This window comes from Spermophilus citellus (genome assembly GCF_964194105.1).
Source record: "Spermophilus citellus genome assembly, chromosome: 12".
Taxonomy (NCBI): Eukaryota; Metazoa; Chordata; class Mammalia; order Rodentia; family Sciuridae; genus Spermophilus; species Spermophilus citellus.
Window position 1 is genome coordinate 56,928,026 of NC_138198.1, and position 19,971 is coordinate 56,947,996.

Sequence of the window (19,971 nt, forward strand, 5' to 3'; positions counted from 1 at the left end):
TTTCCTCTCCATTCATTGAGGCCCATACAGCATTTCCTGTTAGTCTCATGACATATCTGTGAGTCTTGGAAGCCCACACTGAGAGAAGAGCGCACAGCTGTGGCCTGCACAGAATGTCTGGATTCTAACATGCTACTAAGTAGGACCAAAGAGAGTGTCAAAGTGGGGATGGTACTTGAAGACCAGAACTCCTGACAAGAGGACATCAAGGCAGCTCTTCATGGCACATAAAATCACTGGGAAAGAAAGAGGACTTAATCCAGCCAAACAGAAAAGGGAAAAGAAGGTGTTAACTATTGGAATCAAGTTGTCATTGTCAAAGAAAAAAATATATCTGGCCCTGAAGCACAAATGTCAGAAGATTAGCCGTAGGTCCAAGGCAGGAAGGTTTCCCTGGCAACGAGAAAAAGAACATTTGATAAACCTGAGGTGGTTGCTGTTTCACTCTGGCCAGCCTCATTGTGTTTGGGGACCAGGAGATTTGTCACAAGCATTATCTAAGAACACACAGCATGCAGATCCCCACTCTCCCATGCACATGAATCTGAGCACGAATGAAGGGTAAAAATAAGAGCTACCATTCATGAAAAGTTTACCAAGCCGGAACACATCCTCAGCCTTCGGCAAGAGGTCCCAGGCCAGGGGACCAGGCTCGGGCCTGCTGGAATCAGCCAGGTCCAAATTTGCATCTCATTTCCTTAACTTGCCAATTGGGTGACTCTCGAAAAATTACTTGACCCTTTAAACTTCAGCTTTCTTATCTGCAAAAAAAAAACAAAGATATTAATAATTACTATCTCAGATGGTTGATAAGAGAGTCAAATGAAAATTAGGGCGGAGACCACCAGACCAGATGTTTCTGACCCCAGGGTAAATGATGTAACTGAGAAATCCAGTAGTAGCTGATAAGGACTGAAAGCAGGGGTCAAAAGCCCCAAAATTTAGTATAAATAATAGAGAAAATGAAAAGGGATTCAGCCAGAAAGAAACAAGGATGCACTCGAGCTGGGGAGCCTGATGAGGACCTGACATCCTGTCACTTGTCATCGTTCCTGATCCTCTGTGTGATCCTCACTGCTCTCAAACTCTACGGCCTCCTCTGGACCTTGGTGAGAGCCGCAACTTTTCCCTGGGACCCCCTCCTCAACCGGTCGTCCACTCCATGCCTTGGTTCCGGATCTGATCACCACAGTCTACGTGAGTGTGCATCTGCTGGACATAAAGCCTAAGGCTTGAGACTTCTGAATTTAGCCTGCAGAGGGGATGTCTGTCATTAGCCTGTCATGATTAAGTGTGTTTTGCTGTGCTTAGAATTAATCTAGAATTGTTTGCTGTGAATTAATTAATCTAGAAGTATTTTCTGTGAATTGAATATGTCTACTGCAGAGCCTAGCATTAAGGATTGTCATTTTCTTGATTAAGAACCTATAGAGTGAAATTGTATTAAGTAATTTGAGTGAATAAAGCATTGAAAGGGGCAGAAGCGTGTGGACATTCTTTATTTCTCCCCTTGACTGCATATGTTGCAATTTTGCCTCCTCACGACACCGCTCAAGGGCCTTTCTGAGAAGGGCTCACCACTCCCTTATACCAACCCAACCCTTAACTGCCCTCATTAGGACCCGCTGGCTCTAATTCAGGAGCCTTCCCCATAAATATCTCAACCCCAAGCCTCTGTTGCCTCTCTCTCCTATAGAGAGATGGCCTTTATTTGTCAGCTCTGACAGATAAACTCTGTGTATATCTCTGCCTGGGCTCTGTCTTCCATTTCTCACTTGCCCATCTCCTGGTTCCTTGCTTAACTTTCATTAAATATACACAATTTTTATTTTAAAGGTTAAATTTAAATTTAAAAAGGTGTACCTATGTCTCCCACTCCACCCTTTCACTCCCCATTCCCTCCTCCAGCAGCTGCAGGCTTCTACTTACTCCATGGTCCCTGTCTCCCTTCTTCTCCATGAGGCAGTCCAGGGGTACCTTCAAAACTGAAATCAGGCCACACAGTCCTATTCTAAAACCTTGGTGGCTTTTCTTCATCCTTAGAATACAATCTCAAATGCTTACGGTGGCCTCTGCCTCGTTGTAAAAGGGGTCAATACAATTATGTCACACAGAAACGGTGAAGATTAAATATCAAAATGTCTGAGACACTCAGAACAACACTCATGGCTGGTACACAGGAAGTACTACGTAGATTATTCTTATTGCTTCACCAGCATTATTGGCATCAAAGCATGTTGGCATCAGAGTCACCATTTAAGGTTGGGAGTCATTTTATCTAGAGGCTCCAAAGTTTCGATTCCGAGGCAAAGCTGCTTAACTTCTTAAGAACTTGTGCCTACTAAAGGATCAACCTCACCCCAGCTTATGACACAACTCCATGTTGTCAAAATGGCATGGCGGCTGTTGGCAGTGGCCCATGCCTGTAAACCCAGCAGCTCAGGAAGCTGAAGCAGGAGGATAATGAGTTCCAAGTCAGTCTAAGCAGTTATCTCTAAATAAAATACAAAAATGATTGAGGATGTGACTCAGTGGTTAAGCACCCCTGGGTTCAATCCCTTGTATAAAAAAAAAAAGGCACAACCCCTCCAACCTGAGAAACAGATCCTTAGCCCTGTCTGTCCCTCTTTCCCCTTCCTGTTCCCCATTTCCTCTCCCAGGCCCCTGCTGTGACCCTCCTCCTCCCTTTCCCCTTCACCTCTGCCCCTTTGGCTTTTCCGTAATGGAGACATGGAATGTGATTTAGTTGTAACATCCATCATAGAATTTATCTACCAACACTTCACCTTACAATTTGCTTTTAAATGCTCAGGAGCTGAATGAATTCCCCTACAACTAGGCATCTCTTTCTAAATGACCACTACATCAATAACCTTTCAGCACCATTTATAATGAGAAGCCAGGTCTTGGTGTGCAAGTTCACGGGTCCCTGGAAGTCATCACAAACCTGATCCCAACTCATCCTCTTAACGGCCTACTTTACAAGAAGAAAGAGAGATGCAGAAAAACTGCTATAGTTCTAAAATTTTATGTCATTTCTACTCTTCCGAGAGATTTCTGCATTCTTTTTTTTTTAATATTTATTTATTTATTTTTTTAGTTCTCGGCGGACACAACATCTTTGTTGGTATGTGGTGCTGAGGATCGAACCCGGGCCACACGCATGCCAGACGAGCACGCTACCGCTTGAGCCACATCCCCAACCAGATTTCTGCATTCTTATCTTGCAAAATTGGAGGGATCTGAGCCAAAAAGAAAAGGAAGAACTAAAATAGCAAAAGCTGCTCTGTGAGGCTTAGCCAAACCCTCAGGCAAACTTCCCCTGCCTGAAATCCGTCTCTCCTAAACAGAGCTGTCCAGGGCTCCACACAGAGGGAAGTCTCTGAGCTTGCTTTTCCAGAAAATACCCTCTGTCATCCTGCTAATGGATTCCCACTCCGTGGGAATCCCAATTTTCATAACTACTCATCAGACCTGCAGATCTTTGACTAAGGTCCTCGGGATGATGTTAAAATGAGGGTTGAGGATGAGTTGATTCTGCCTCTCTAGGTAATACAATGGTAGCTTTCTGAAGGCACAGTCTCAGAACTTTCATATAAATTTCCTCTTCCTTCTCCTCCACCCCTGCTCTTTCTTCTGGCTCTATAAGGGAAAAGAGCCCCATAAGACCTATTTCAAGCTGCAGGGCAGGTTGATGGACCTCATAAATGTACTCAGAAACCTAGGATGACCCAGATCCAGGAGCTCTGGCAGAACATGCTTGGCTCAGGCCAAGCCAAGAAAAGTCACTGTATAAAACTATTTATCTTCCTGACAAACTGAACACAGACCTCTGCCCTCAGTCTTTTCCAGACCACCCACATGTGAACATTTTTTAGCTTGGGCTGGAGCTCATGTTTTCAGAAATAGCCACTGGTTTGGCTTCAACCCCGAACTTGGCCCACGGTACATTTAAACCTTCAGGTTGGGCTGGAGGTGTATCCCTGGGGTAGAGCAGGTTCTTACCATGGGTGGGGCCATGATTTTCAGCATAAAAAAAAAAAGAAAGAAAAAATAAGGTTGGCATGACCGATTCCAACAGTGGGCCCTTCCCATCATACCCCAAAACTAAAATTTTTCTTTGAATGATGGAACTATTGACAGCGGTTTCAATGACATTTCTAGACAGAAAACTGGCAGGACATGAAGGTTATGGGCTTTTGTCTTGGCCTCGGGGTTGTTACGTGCCTTTGAACACATGATTCCCTGGGTCTCATTGTTTGGTCTCATGAAATATAAATAATAGGATTATTTCCTTCTCCATGAAATTAATGAACCAAATGTTCACAAAATGTCTTGAGAAGTTTGCTGGCAATTTTAAAACAAATTCTCCCCAAATAATTTTCTCAAAACCCCAGTTTATTTAATTCTTTCATTCTAAAACTAAAAGCAGCCCTAAAATGACATTTAGAAAATAACAAGATCACAGCTGCATGATTTGCCATGGACGTTGTCAGAATCATTAGACTAAAACCTTGTCTGACTGAATCCAGGAAAGCCATGTCTTATTCAGACGGTGGCTTTTCACTTCTCCAACTCCACATTACCAGAAACATGCAGCTCATTCCCTATGACATTTGTCCAAGGTTATGATAACAACTAACTGTCTCTGCCGGTGATGCATATGTTCCGGTCCTTTCTGGTCCAAGGCCCACTGCTTGCTTCTCTTCAAAGCTCATTTGTCCTCAGTCATCTTGGCCAGAAAGTTCCTGAGGCAGAGCTGAAGGTAAGTACATTTTCTACTAATTTCTCAGCTTCTTAAGTGCTTTTGGACCATGAATAGAGCAGCTAGGAACAAATTTGAAAAAAAAGGTTATAATCAGAATTTCTCCTAATAGCTCATCTTTTTAATTATGGCCTTTTATCTAGCCTGAAGGAGTACATTATTTTCCTAATTAAACTATAACAAAATGTCTATGGCATTTTTGTCTAGCTAAAGCAATTTTCTCTACTAGTGAATTCATCAGCTTCTATATTAGTCTTTACATTAGCATCCAAACTCTATTCAAAGACTACAGCCAGTTTTTCCCAATGGAATAAGGATTAAAAAAAAAAAAATCATGTGTCTTTTACCCCTTCCTGAAATCAACCTTTCTGCTAATTCACGGTTCTGTGTTTAAGAGCACAGGGGTTTTGCTGCCTGAGGTCCAGGGCCTCTGGTAGGTAACTGGCTCCCTGAAGCTCTAGCATTAGTGTCTGAGCAACTCTACCATGGAACGTATATGTGACATGTTCCAGGCAATGGACCCTTTCTATGCCTTTCTCCTTGGTTCTGTAGTCCTCTGACTTCCTGGCAGCAAGGTGGGTGTGGGGTCAATAAGGATTAAATATCTATAATGTCACACACTCCTCTAAAGTGTCCACCACCGGGGGAAGAGTAAGGTCACTGCAAACTTCAAAGGCCACTACCTTTGCTTGTCTGGCTATGGGGACATGCATTACCCAGAAGTCACGGGAGCTGAGGAAGTACACCTGTACCCCGCTGAGACCACGTGGCACCCACTCCTGGGTGAGGACTAGGTATGTGAGGGAGCAGAGAGATGGGAGCCCTCACCCTGCCTTTTGGAACCCTGCTCTGGAAGTGGGGGTGGGGAGGGCAGGAAGGAGGGGAGTTTCCTTCCAGCAGCTTTGCAGTTTGGTGGATGCTGGATCTGCTGGTAGAGAAACAGGTTTGCTCCAGCAGCAAACAGTCCTCTCTCAGCCTTAAGGCAGTGCTTCCCTTTCTTAAAAAACCGTCTAGTCGTCTCATCAATTTTTGAGGGTAGATTTTCACCTAAATATTCCATGCCTCGTTACCTTTTAATGAGATCTTTCTACCCAGTGCAGACAGCCTTCCTTTTCATTCCTTGCACAAAAATAATTGCCCCTGGCCAGATTCTCTGCTCTGGGTAACCCCTTGGAGGGGGCAGGTCTTATCCTAAGAAATCAGAATCCTTCCACCAGTGTTCCAATGCCAGCGATGCCATCCTAGATACAAGGACCAAGGGCTAGAGGGCCACGGACGGAAAGCCAGCATGAACTCTTTGGGACAGGGGAGGCAGTTTAGGGAAGTTTGCGCTGAGGCCAAGCAAGGGCTGAGCCTCGGAAGTGCGGAAGGTGCTGTGCAGAGGGACAGCGAGACTCTGGAGGAGAAGGGAACAGGGACCTGGGGTGTCAGAGGGGACAGACGGGAAAGGCTGGTGCAGGAAAGGGTGCAATCGCATCTGAAAACTACGTTTTTATCCTGGCTGTGGTGAGGCAGAGTGTTAGAATGTACATTTTAATCTGGTTTTAAAGTGCGTGCTCAACTCCGCACACGCCTGCGTTAAGCAAAAGGCCAGCAGCTCCTGGAAGACGCAGAGCCCTGCGTGGTGGGCAGTTCTGGGGGCAAAACGTGGAGCCAGCAAGTGCTGGCGAAACTGCTAAGCCAAGGAAGGCAGCCGAGGTCAGGGCGGAGACCCCCGGCAGGCATGCGCTGAGGGGCGGTGGAGCTTCCAGTTGGCCAAGGTCAAGGTCGGGAGAAGGGGCGCGAGGGGAGGGGCTACCCACCGGGAACTTCCTCTGTCGGCGACCTGGAGGGACCCTCTGCGCTCCGCACCTCTTACCATCCTGGAGGGGCTGCCGCTTCTCGCGACCTTCATTTGCCCCTTGTTCTTCCTGCCTAATTCCCCATCTCCTTGTGAATGTCAAGCCAGAAGTTTAGGGTAAACTGCGTGCTCTGAAGGGTTGTCCAATCTACCCATCTGCGGTGGGTTCCTCTACCTGCCGCCTGAAGGAGGCGCCCTCCAAGGCCTGCGTGGGGGCCTCTGCCCGGGATCCCCCCAAGGCCGAGCGAGCCCCCGGACTCAGGCTTCCTGGGTGAGCGCACGTGCACCGAGGGTCCTTGGAGCCATAAATGTCTTTTCTGTAAGATCAAAAAAGTTGACAGGAGCTGGTAACTAGCAAAGGAAGCAGTAAAGACACTAGAAATTCATCCTGGGTTGGACTTCTTTCAACAGAGAATTGATTCATAATGACCATAACTCTTATGAGGCTATTATTTTACTTTATTCTTTTGCACCAAAACAGCCTCAGGGTCCCAGCCCCTCAGTTCCAGCTCCTTCCATAGCTCTGTGCCCAAACAGCCCCCTCTTAACCCACGCAGGCTTCAGAGCTGGGCCGGTGTTCTAAAATCCTGCTTCTCCTGCTGGTGAACGCTCAAGCGGCTGGGGCTGCTGTGAACAGCAGGGGATGCAAGCCTGCAGCTACACAGACCTAGCAGCTGGGTGACCCTGGCCAGCTACTTAACCTCTCCCAGCCTCAATTTGTAATGGTAGGAGGAGAACCAGGACCAGCCCTACCACTCTATTTCACTGGAGTATTGAAGAAGAATATCTTTCTCTTGAAAGTTGGAAGCCCCCCCATCACCTGGAGGTAGTAGACAGTCCTCCAGCTAGCAATCACCTGTGTTCTTCCCAGATGTGCCTATCACCTCTCCTTAGCCAGACCTGGGAGGACAAGGACAGTACCGTGTTTCCTATATCTTTCTGATTCCCAATGACACATAACCTAAAATTGGATCCTAAAGATGCTCCAAAATGTTTTCAATGTTTGCCAATTTGATCACTTGGGGACAAAGTCCCAAAAAGAATTGAAAGCTTCCCTTCTCTTCCTCTTGATGCACCCACCCCCACCTGCCCCGCATTAGCACCCCCCACCCTCCAGGACTGAGAGCCCACAGGGAGAGTGCAAAGTAGTGACCATCGCTTCCTGGACACTCCAGAGCATGACCCGGAAGTCAAAGCTGCCCACAGTACTCAGGGCACCCTGATGCCCCATGGGGCTGGTTCATGCTGCCACTTGGGTAGTGAGAACTGCAACCAGGTAAGGCAAGGAAGCTTTGGTGTTCATCCAGAGAAATGAAGTAAGCCTGAAATGCTTTCTCTGGAAGAACACGACAGATGTTCATATTGTTCTTTGATGTAAAGGTATTTTTGTCCAGCTAACTGAACCAGTTACAAAATATTTCATGCTTTTTCAAAAGAGGGGAAATTTGGAGCAGCTTCTGGGATGGGACAGAAAGGGACTGTGGCAGTGAATAAGCTAGTACTCACATTTAAGGATTTGTGGGAGGTCTTATCCTAAAAAATCAGAATCGTCCCTCCGTGTCTACTGAAGGACAAGGGGAGAAGTTCCAGGAACCCCTACAGAGAGCAAAATCACAGAAGTCCAGTCTCTTATATAAAATGATATTGTATGTGCAAGTAACCCAGACAGTCCTTCTATCTGTGCATCCACATCCACATCCATGACATAAACAAATGATCCAACAAATAAACAAATGAGGGAAGACAGATAATCTCATATGCAGGAGAATTTCAAATTGCTTATTGGAGCTATTCCACCCTCAAGGAGATAGACCTAATGCTGTATCATTCAAGCAGGAGCTATGCGTGGTGACTTCCCTCCAAAATAAAGTAAGAACATTATGAATTAAGAATCACTTACCCCTGTAATCCGAGCAGTTGGGGAAACTGAGGCAGGAAGATGGTGAGTTCAAAGCCAGCCTCAGCAACTTAGTGAGGCCTTAAGTAACTTAGTGAGACCCTGTCTCAAAAAAAAAAATAAAATGGTGATGTTGCTCAGTGGTTAAGGCCCCTGGGTTCAATCCCTGATACCAAAAGAAAAAAGAAAAAAAGAAAGAGTAACCTCTATCTCTACATGTATATGAAAATGGCAAAGTTTAAGAGTACCTGTTTCTTTGATTGCTTTCTTGATTTCAACTTATTTCTATTAGATCAAAACAAAAATTAATTTTCATAAAAAACTTATTTATAGGATAAATTAGATGTGGGACTCTTTAAAATTCCCAGAAGGCTACCTGTTACTGAGGTCAAATGTCTGAATACATCATTTCTCTATCACATGTGCATACACACACACACACACACACACACCATTCACCTGTTTCTTAGATTTCTCTTCCAAGAATACTGAACTATTTCCAATATTAGAAAATTTTTTAAAGAGAAATGAATAAGCAGTCATAATGATATATCACAATGACTTATCATAACTAAAACTACAAACGGTCCCAGAGACTAACCACCACAGGGTCTGGTGGCTGGGACCAGACTTAACATCTTTCAGGTAATCCCTCTGGCGAGCAACTCTGTCCTTAGGAGATCACCAGTTCCTTTCCCAGAAAAGGAGTCCCTTCTCTGACACAGTCAGACAAGCCAGCAGACCTCAAGAGCCCGAGACGCAGCTCACCTTCTGCATTTCAGTCTTCTATCTTCATTTGCATGGTTCAATATCATTTGAGGAAAATCAATATCCATTTAGTTGTATGCAGAAATTTTAAATTTTCTCTTTTTTGAGTAATTTCACTTGAGTTTTCTCTAGCCAGCAAGGTAACGCATTTATGTCAAAACCTAAGTAAATAAAAATATGAAATCCACCACAGGTGACTGGTGACACTGGGTTAAAACTATTTTACTTTGAAAGGGAAGCAAAAGCTGTAGAAATTAACATGATGGGTTTTTTTTTAATGTGGTGAGAAAGACAAGAAAAAAAATCCATTAGTGAAAAAATTCTTGGGAACATGCCTGCCTTGCCTCCAACGCCTCTTAACTTCCACTACTCAGTTCAGCCGCTGTATGTAAATGTGAATATGCCTGTGAAATACACAGATCCATGAGCTGCACAGCCGAAGCTCTTCACCGCAGTCGATTCTAAGAAGGCAAAAGGCACTGTGGTAGGAAATCACTCCCCTGACTTTCCTGCCCGTACTAGTGCTCTTCCAAATTGGACTGCACCACCTTCACATCACAGTGGAGAACAGTCAATATGCAGGCTTGCTTTGGGGGCCCTCTGGCCATCCCACAAAAACATCAACTCCAGGAGGCCATGCAGAATAAGACCAAAGAAACAGCAGGAGGAAGGAAGCCTTCACACACCAATTCACAGCCATCAATCGTTTTCCTGTCTAAAAGGCATCCTTTAAAGGCCAGAAGTAGACTTGGACATTGATGGGGGGTCCTGGAGGGGAGGCTATTAGGCTTCTCATGGGGTGAAGATTGAGATCTCTTATGAAGTGCCTCATGACACACACAGGCATCTTTTCAATTTGTTCAGTCACTGTTGTTGCAAGTCCTTCAAACTATTCTACTCTATTCAAGTCAGACATCTGGGGGTGAAGGGGCGAGCTGGCAAGCCTCAGGTGTCCCTGCAGGGAGTGGCAGCATAGAAACTGTGTCTAGACAGAGCCACATCTCCCAGCCCACCCCTTGCCCCTTCTTCACCCCCTCCACTGTTGAAATCTCTATCAAAGCCATTAACTTCTAGTGAAAGTCGAAATAACTCTTCCCCTTCCAAAGAGTAGCTTTCAACAGTTAGATGAGCTTCAACCTGACCTACAACTAGAGTAATGGTTAAAAGGCACAATAGTAATGGTTAAAGACGCCACAGAGTCAATAAGCTCTCAGAGCAGGAGGCAGTCATCCGAGCCCTGGGCCCAGTGCCCACCTTCTACCGTGCCAGGTAGCCCCAGATCCAGCTGAGACTCTGGTCCACCCGGGACAAAGTCTACCATGTGGTTACTTTTCACTTACGTAAAAACCTGGCCTTCTACAGAGTTTATTTTATTTTATTATTGTTTCCTATTTTTGTCTCTTTTATTAGGTCTGCTGTAGTATATTTTGCTGCTCAACTTTTCCGCTCTTTGCTTTTTCTCTTTGAATTCCAAACCAAGACAGAGAAGCACAAATCGGTTACATAGAGAGGTCAGACTCAAAGAGGATGTGCAGGATGCTGCCCTCAGCCACGTGCTGAGGTGGGACAGGTCTGGTACGCACTGGCACAGAGCAGGAAGCTGAGGCCCGAAAGGCTGAGATGCCTTGTACCTGCCTTCAAGAGCTCATCTTGGTCTCAGAGTCACAAGACAGGGGAGAACAGAGCTCATGGCTCGTGCACAAACCAAAACTGATGGTCAAACGCCTGCCAGGTGTTTCCTTGGTCATGAACCAAGTTTGATGGCATGCTGCACTAAGGAGACTTTGGGGGGAAGCAGCCCTCTAGAACATACCAAGGAGGACGTGAAGTGGCACAGGTCCTGTGGAAGTCAAGTGTGGTCAAAACTGCCAGTGCAGGCACGTGTTCACTCAACAGGCCCAGGATCGGGGCTGTGGCCCAGGGCACTTCCCTGGCACGCACAAGACCTTGGGTGTACTTAGATGATTGTGCATCATGGCACTTTCATACAGCAAAATATTGGAAAAAAACCCAAATAACTATCAACACAAGAAAAGATTTAATAACTTAGGATATATCTTTACAATGGAGCACCATGTAGTGGTAGAAAGAAAGAGAGGGTGGGAGAGAAAGGAGGGGGACAGCAGGAGGGAGAGAAAGGGAAGGAAGGAGGGGGAAAGAAAGAGGAAGCCATTTACCTACTGTTCGGAAAAGTCTCCAAGATAAGAACAAAGCACAGAACACAATGTTTAATACACTACTTTTGGAATCCAGACTGGGTGGAGGTCTGGTCTCCATGGAATGAGCTGTCTGGATCTCCTGCATTAGGATCAGAGTTAACTGAGCGTTCAGCTCTCCTCTGACCTTTATCTCCCACCACATCCATGCCAAGGCCCTTTCCCCCAGGCTGCCCCAGCCCATGACACAGCCCAGCAGCTGTACCAGCCCCATCTGTTCCTAGAAGACATCAGATTCCTCCACAGGGCAGCTTTGGCAGGTCACAACTTTCCTAGATCTGAGCTGCAGCCTAAAACCAATCAACCTTCCTTTCTCTCCTTGCTCCCTGAGGCCAGACGCCCCTCTGTCTGCAGCTTCTTCATCCTTGGCCTTTTTAATGCCATTGGCATTGGCTTTCTGGAGACCCTAAGTAACAACAGGGAGAAGGTGTGCATATCATATTTACTTGGAAAGGCGTAGAGACTCCAGAAGAAGATGGGTGCCTGTGTGCATGGTGGTAGTGGGGCCTGTGGGATTAAGGATCAGGAGGGAAACGTTTTACCGTTCATACATATCTGCAGTCCTGCACCACACACCCGTGCGCACACATGCACACACACATCCATCCATACACACAGCCAGGCACCTCACGCACATACACACACCTCCATGTAAACACAGGCAGGCACACAACGTTTCAGTCAACAACAGATGGCATAAATGACAGTAGTCCCGTAAGATTATATAATAGAGTAGAAAATTCCTGCACCCTAGGAATCCCCTGACATATCTTTCAGAGTGTGACCACCATATGTGGTTATTAAATGACATTAAATGACACATGGCCATATGATCGTAGTAGCTGTGCAAAGAATGAGACAAAACTGTTAATGCTTCCAGTGAAAACTAGGAAGGCGGGTAGTGCGGCAGCCACATGCAGAGAGGAGGACCCCGGTTCTCAGAATGTCATCCCAGGTCTCCACCCAGGTGCCAAAAAGCTAGATAACAGTGAGGATGACCAGGCATTTCCGTTGTCTCAATTTCTTCAGTAATCCTTGAGAGAGTTGAAAACCATCCTGATTTGGTCAGATAGAAGCTTATGATTTTTGAGATATTTGATTTTCATTTCCTACTGGAGCCAATACAAGTTCTTATTAGGTGGATACTCACGGAAGCTCTGAGGTGAACTGATTTCCCGAATCAGCTCTTCATTTCCAGAGCCAGACAGACTCTGGTTTAAATCCCAACTGTGCAACTCAATGCCTATGACGTGGTGCCTGGGACTGTCTCTTCAACTCCTCAGCTACAACTTGGGAAGAATGTGATTATCTCATATTAATGACAAGAGCGTTGTTATGGTTTGGGACTGAAATGTCCCCCAGAGACTCCCATGTGGAAGGTTTGGTCCCCAGAGCAGCAGTGTTCAGAGAGGGTCTTGGGGAAATGGTGGGATCATAAGGGGTCTGATCTTAAGAGTGTGTTAATAACCTGAGAGGATTATTGGGAGGTGGTCAAAACTGAATGCAGGTGGGGCCTCACTGTAGAAAGTGGGTCCCTGGGGATGTGTCCTGGGGGACTCTAGCTTGTCCTTTGCTCCTTCCTCTCTCTACTTCCGGGCTGCCATGAGGTGAACAGCTTTCCTAGACCATGCCCTTCCGCCATGTTGTGTCTGCCTCACCACAGGTAAGCCCTGAAACCAACCATCCCTAGACTGAAACCTCTGAAATCCTGAGCCAAGATACATCTTCTCTCCTCTACACTGATTTTCTCAGGTATTTTATCCCGGTGCCAAAAAGCTAACACAGGGATCAAAATGAGGCACACCACATGCAGCCCACGACAGTACCGTAGGGAATGTCACAGGGTTTAAAAGAAGATATAGCCTTCTCTTTTCCTTTTAGGAACTTTACAAAATATAGAAATCATGATTTTTCAATGTTGGTCAAACACAATAATCAAGAGAAAAATCTCCTGTTGAAGTTGTTTGTATTCCTAGATCTTTTGTAAAGAGCAGCTTCCAGGTCAAGCTGCCCTTGGGGACACATTTGAGTTTTGGGGGACACATTTGAGTTTTGGGGGCCACATTCTTTTGCCTCATGATGCCACTAGAACTGATGGTTTTGTATTTCCCCAAACTCTGCCAAAACCTAAGCTTTTCTTTTGCTTTTTCCTATCATTACTATACAAGTATCATCGCCCCAGTTCTCTGCTTTGCCACGCAGGGCAAATGAATCATCAAAGTTTGCTTCTGAATACAGAGGTTAAAGCCGTGAAAGACTTCTCTCTTTCCCCCTACCCCATTAACCCTCCCATGTCTGCCTCTCAGGGAAAGACTGTGGAGTTGGAGCCTCTAAGATCTGGGACACTAGGGTCGGGTGTAGCTCAGTGGTAGACTGTGTGTTTAACATGTTCAGGGCCCTGGGTTCAGTCCCCAGCACCAAAACAGAAAACAAGATCTTGGAGGCTGAAAGCTCAAGACTGGGAGCTTGGCCTCCAGGTCCCAGAGGTAAAAAACCATTTAAGACACAGCTTTAAAGTAATCCAGGTCATAACCGTAGTAGCCTGGTTAGTCAGACTTCGTGTGACCACCTCTGCACCCCAGGGGATGTGTGTAACATCTGGGCAGAGCAACTTCGCACTGGGATAAGGCCAGAGTGTGAGATCCCAGCTGGTAGGCACCATCCAGAGCCAGGGGAAGGGAGACAACTTGCTAATTCATCTATAAATTGATTTATAGATCTCTTTATTGTAGGCTGATAATTGCTGGTGTCATTCTTTCCCCTTTTCTTTCTTCTTTTCTTATTGATTAAAAAAATGACAGCAGGATGCATTACAATTCTTAATACACATAGATACCACAATTTTTTCATATCTCTGTTTGTATATAAAGTATGTTGATCCTGGTGTCATTTTCTAACAAGCTTGGTTTGGTTCATTCTAGCAAGTGTTTCAGTTGCCTGAGAGCATCTGGGGATCATCACCGGGCAGAGTGACTGCTGCAGAGAGATTTGGAAAATCATGGTGTATCATTCAGAATACACTCAAGAATAGGTCCACAGTACTCTGAAAAGCACTTTAAATTAAGTGCAAATTATCAAGGACACAAATAATAATAAATGTTGGCGAGGATGTGGGAGAAAGTTACACTCGTGTTGTTGGTGGGACTGGAAATCAGTGCCACACCTCTGGAAAGCAGCGTGAAGACTCCCCGCCACCACGACCATCAAAATGAGAATGGAACCACTGTATGACCCAGCTATCCCTCTCCTTGATATTTATCCAACAGAACTAAAATCAGCCTCCTACAGAGAGACATGCATTCGAATGTCTATAGCAGCACAACTCAGCTAAGTTATGGAACCTGCCCCAATGCCCATCAATAGATGAATGGATTAAGAAAATATTATATATATATATATATATATATATATATATATATATATATACACATATATATACACATATACATATACATATATATGTGTATATATATATATATATATATACATACATATATATATATATATATATATATATATATATATATATATATATACAATGCAGTTTTATTCAGCCATAAAGAAGAATGAACTTATGGCATTTGCTGGTGAATGGGTGGAGCTGGAGAACATTGTGCTAAGTGAAATAAGCCAGACTTAGAAAGTCAAGGGTGTAATATTTTCTCTCATATGCAAAATCTAGAGCAAAATAAGGGGGAAATGGGGACAGGAATCACAAAAACATAGGGAAGATCAGTGGAGTAGAGGAAGAGAGGGAGGGAGGATGAGAAAAGGGAGGAAATGCAGAATTAATTTAACAAAATCCCTTATGTGCACATTCAAATACCACAAGGAATCCACCTTTATGTATATCTACAAAGTACCAATCAAAAATAAATAAAGTGAAAGGGAAGAGTAAAAGGAAGACCAGCAGGCAGAGGAAGGAGACTAGGGGAGGGAAGAGGGGAGGAGAAGGGACCACTGGGGGCTGGAATGGAGTGAATCATGTTCCACGCATATATGACTTTGTCAAAAGGAACCCAACTATATGTGTAACCAAAGTGCACTAATATAGGAAAAAATAAGTGTAAAAACAAAACAAAATTTTGTAAAGAAAGCTATTATTGCAAGGAATATAAGTACCAACTAACCTTGTCCTAAAATTTTGTTAGGCAGTAGACAAAGAACACAGCTCAGTTTTTTCATTTTCTACCAAATACCCGGTTAATGATGTCTTGCTTTTAAGTTCACAAAATTCATTGTTTTTTAAAAAAGAAGTAATCAAAATTTTTGAACACCCATTAGATTGTCCTACTATGATGAAGAGTTTATCTTGGCCTCTTTTATTGTAAGAGTATTAAACTCGGATAGTCTCTTATCAGTATTTGAGCATCCATAATATCCTATGGCTCTGCCAAATTAAAATAAAACAAATTTACAGACACAGTGTTTGTAAACTGAGTATAGTTTCTGGACCCTAAATAGAGAATATGACTATAAATACATCACATTGATACAATGTTTTGTAGCAGGAAAGATCACAGTGGAAGAGATCAGGGGTTAACAGAGGTTGGGTTCTGGCCCATTTTTTTTAAGTAGAACATTGGGCGGGATTTGTAGGGGGAACATTTATTGCCCAGGAAACTGCAAAGCCAGAAAGGAGCAAAAGTATTCAGGAACTGGGTTTCAAGACACAAAAAAGCACATGTGCAAAGGGCGTGAGCATCTGGGTGGGCAAGAGCCAGACGCTCTACAGGGTCAGCAGGGGCAGGTTTTAAGGCAAGGACACTTCCACCTGCAGTATCGGATCCCTGAGGCCAGTTGTTTCAGTCCATTTTGTCCCTGTTCTAATCAAAGGACCCAACAAAAACAATTTTAGAGAAGGAAAAGTTTATTTGGGTGCTTATTCAGAGGTCTCAGTCCACAGACGGCTGGCTCCATTGCTCTGTGCTGGACGTGAGGCAGAGCATCATGTGGAAAGATGTGGTGGAGAGAAGTGGCTCAGGACATGGCCACCAGCAAGCAGAGAGAGAGAGACTCCCCTCACCCTGGGACAAAATATATGCCCAAAGCCATGCCCCCATGACCCCTCCTCTAGCCACACCCTGCCTGCCTGCAGTCACCACTCAGTTCATCCCTACCAGGGATTAATGTGTTGATTAGGTTAAGACTCTCAACCCAGTCATTTCGCCTCCAAGCCTTCTTGCATTGTCTCACACATGAGCTTCTGGGGGACACCTCACATCCAAAACATAACGCCTGTTAACACAGCATCATGGCAAAATTAGAACAAAGTGAGTGTTGCTTCTTCGAGTTGTCACTTAATGCCTTCTGCAAGCAACACCTAAGTGGGGAAAACAGGGATTTCGCCATATGATAGAATTCACCAAACCCGCCTCACAACAAGGAGGGCACTGGCTCAAGAAGGAAATTACACATGTCAATTTTTGTTGCAGTTTGGACTGGGGTGGGGAGGCTTTGTCTGTTCTCTTGTGTATATGTCTCAGTTGTTACTTAGAGGGCAGTGATGGTGGCAATTGAGAGAAGGACTCTGCTTAGCACACTGTTGACCTCGCCTCTCTGGGAGGTCTTCCTCAACCATTCAGCTGGAATAACACCTACCTCGTGGAGTCCTGAGGACTAATTAGTTAAACATGTGCAGCCTTAGAATGGTCCCAGCACATAACAGGCATTCACAGAGGCTACCAGTTGGTGTCACTACCCCCTTCAACCAAGAATGGGGCTGCACACCATCCCCAGCCTCCAAGTTGACAACAGAAATGGTGGTTGGTTGATGGCCCGTTGATGGTGGGTCCCATGGTCATGCTCATTTCTGTCGGGTTTGGGACCCTTCCATGGACGTATAGAATTGGCAGCTGGAGATTAGCAATGCACAGGGACTAAAACTGGGTTTCCAAATCACCTATTTCCAAGTGCCAAAATCTCTCCTTTGTTTTCCTCTTTACCAACTTTCCCATCAAATGGGTTTGAGATAGAAAATATAGGCCAATTCCGATCACAGTTAATGAATTCCAAGATGGGAGTGTCTGTCCAAACAGAGAGAGCATATAGGTGGTGCATGCTGAGCACAGCCTTTGCGCAGGCTGTAGATGTAAACACATAAAGAGAGTCATTGCAAGGAACAGGCTCACATAATTGGGGAAGCCGATCCCAACATCTGCATCACCACTCTGGAGGCCCAGGAGAGCCGAGGCAGCTCCAGTCTGAAAGCTGGAGGACTCGGGACCCAAGGAAAGCATGTAATCAAGTCTAGTCTGAAGGAGAGAAAGACCAGCTCTGCTCAAACAGTCAGGCAGGAGGAGGCCCCTCGGCAGAACACTACCAGCAGCTCCTGTCTGCCCAGCTAGTCCTTCCCTAATCATATACCTCCCTAGCTCAGGAACTGTCCCCTGATGCTTGACCTCTGCCCATCCTTTATAAGGGGACCAGTTCTTTTTCAGGAAAATCCTGAGTGTAAGACAGTGCTGAGTTCCCAGCTGGCTTTGCATCCAAAGCTACACTTCGAGATACACTCTCTCCAGGAGTGAATTCAAAACACACCCCGAAACCACCTGTGTTCAGCCATCAACACCACCATCTGGAAACTGAACCAGTTGAAGTTCCTCATCCCTCTCCAGGAGAGGCCTACCAACCGAGGTCACTGGTTTTCTCTGCCTGAGGGAAACTGGATGTTTCTCCAGCCATAATTCATCTCCAACCCACAGACACTTTGAAAAATATTAGGAGGCTCAGAAGTACCCCTCCTAGAAGTCTTTGAAACGGAAGGAATGATACATCACACGGGCATCGGCACCTCGGAGTCATGCCACAAGTTGTGGGGCAGCGGTGACCCAGGAAGAGAGTAGATTAATCCACTGATGCAGATTAACTGGGTGGTGACTGAAGGCAGGTAGGGTGTGGCTGGAGGAGGTGGGTGGTCACTGGGCTGTGCCTTGGGGTTTCCTCTTTGTTCCTGGTGAGCAGAGCTCTCTCTGCTTCCTGATGCCATGTCCTGAGCTGCTTTGCTCCGCCATGATGCTCTGCCTCACCTTGGGCCCGGAGCCATGGAGACAGCCATCCATGGTCTCAGACCTCGGAAACCGTGAGCCCCAAATAAAATTTTCTTCCTCTGTGTTGTTCTTGACTGGCCTTTTGGTCACAGTGATGGAAAAGCTGAGAAAACAGACTAAATGCCTATCGTTCCTTAACCTCTCTTTCAAGGGTGCCATTGGTTTCACCCTACTCTGTCACACTCAGAGGCATTCACAAGGACAGGGAGGGAAAGATGTCAAAGGGTAATCTTTACTATGATCTCAGGGCTCAAAATCCCACTAAAAATATTTCCGATATTTGGTAAAAGAGTTTTCCTACAGTGGATGTGGCTGGGTCTTGTTCTGTAGTCCGTCCTTCAATAGATATTTTTTTTATGTTCTTTTGTAGGTCGTCAAGTGGTTTCGACCTCAGATCTCTAGCAAGAGCCACGAAGAAGAAAACAGTCTAAAGAAAGAGTGGGGTTTTCTGTGACCTCCAGAAAACATCCCTGCGCTCCCCACAAGCAGGAGAAATGAAGCCCCACATCAATGTACACGGACCCGCCAACGACAGCGCCAGGAACAATTCAGACTGTCCTCACGTGGTGCTGCCAGAGGAGGTGTTCTTCACCATCTCCATCGTGGGGGTTTTGGAGAACCTGCTGGTCCTTCTGGCGGTGATCAGGAATAAGAACCTCCAGTCCCCCATGTACCTCTTCATCTGCAGCTTGGCCGTTTCCGACATGCTGGGCAGCCTGTATAAGATCTTGGAAAACATCCTGATCATGTTCAGGAACACGGGGTACCTCGAGCCACGCAGCACTTTCGAAACCACCGCGGACGACATCATCGACTCCCTGTTCGTCCTCTCCCTACTCGGCTCCATCTCCAGCCTGTCAGTCATCGCAGCCGACCGCTACCTCACCATCTTCCACGCCCTGCAGTACCACAGCATCATGACGGTGCGCCGCACCGTGGTCATCCTGGGGGTCGTCTGGACCTTCTGCACGGGGAGCGGCATCACCATGGTCATCTTCTCCCATCACGTCCCCACGGTGCTCACCTTCGCCTCCCTGTTCCCCCTGATGCTGGTCTTCATCCTGGGCCTCTACGTGCACATGTTCCTGCTGGCCCGCTCCCACGCCAGGAAGATCTCCAGGCTTCCCAGGACCAACATGAAGGGGGCCCTCACGCTGACCATTCTGCTGGGAGTCTTCATCTTCTGTTGGGCGCCCTTTGTCCTCCACATCCTCTTGATGACATTCTGCCCAAACAACCCCTACTGTGCCTGCTACATGTCTCTCTTCCAGGTGAACGGCATGCTGATCATGTGCAACGCGGTCATCGACCCCCTCATCTACGCCTTCCGGAGCCCAGAGCTCAGGCAGGCCTTCAAAAACATGCTCTTCTGCAGCAGGTGCCAGTGGAAGTGCTGATCCCTGATTTTAGGATATCCAGGAGGATTATCCCATCAA

At 45.9% G+C, this 19,971-nt stretch overlaps 1 protein-coding gene and 1 long non-coding RNA gene across 4 annotated transcripts in view; both read left to right on the forward strand.

The window, feature by feature from the left end:
• The window catches only part of LOC308631379, a 987,731-nt gene that overhangs the window by 595,858 nt on the left and 371,902 nt on the right, over positions 1-19,971 (forward strand). The gene's annotated exons all lie outside the window — the stretch shown is intronic.
• Positions 19,030-19,932, forward strand: LOC308631938 (adrenocorticotropic hormone receptor-like; the record flags this gene model as incomplete). The annotated part of the gene is made up of 1 exon (XM_081263486.1): positions 19,030-19,932. One exon carries the CDS (start codon positions 19,030-19,032, stop codon positions 19,930-19,932), a length of 903 nt encoding a protein of 300 aa, XP_081119612.1.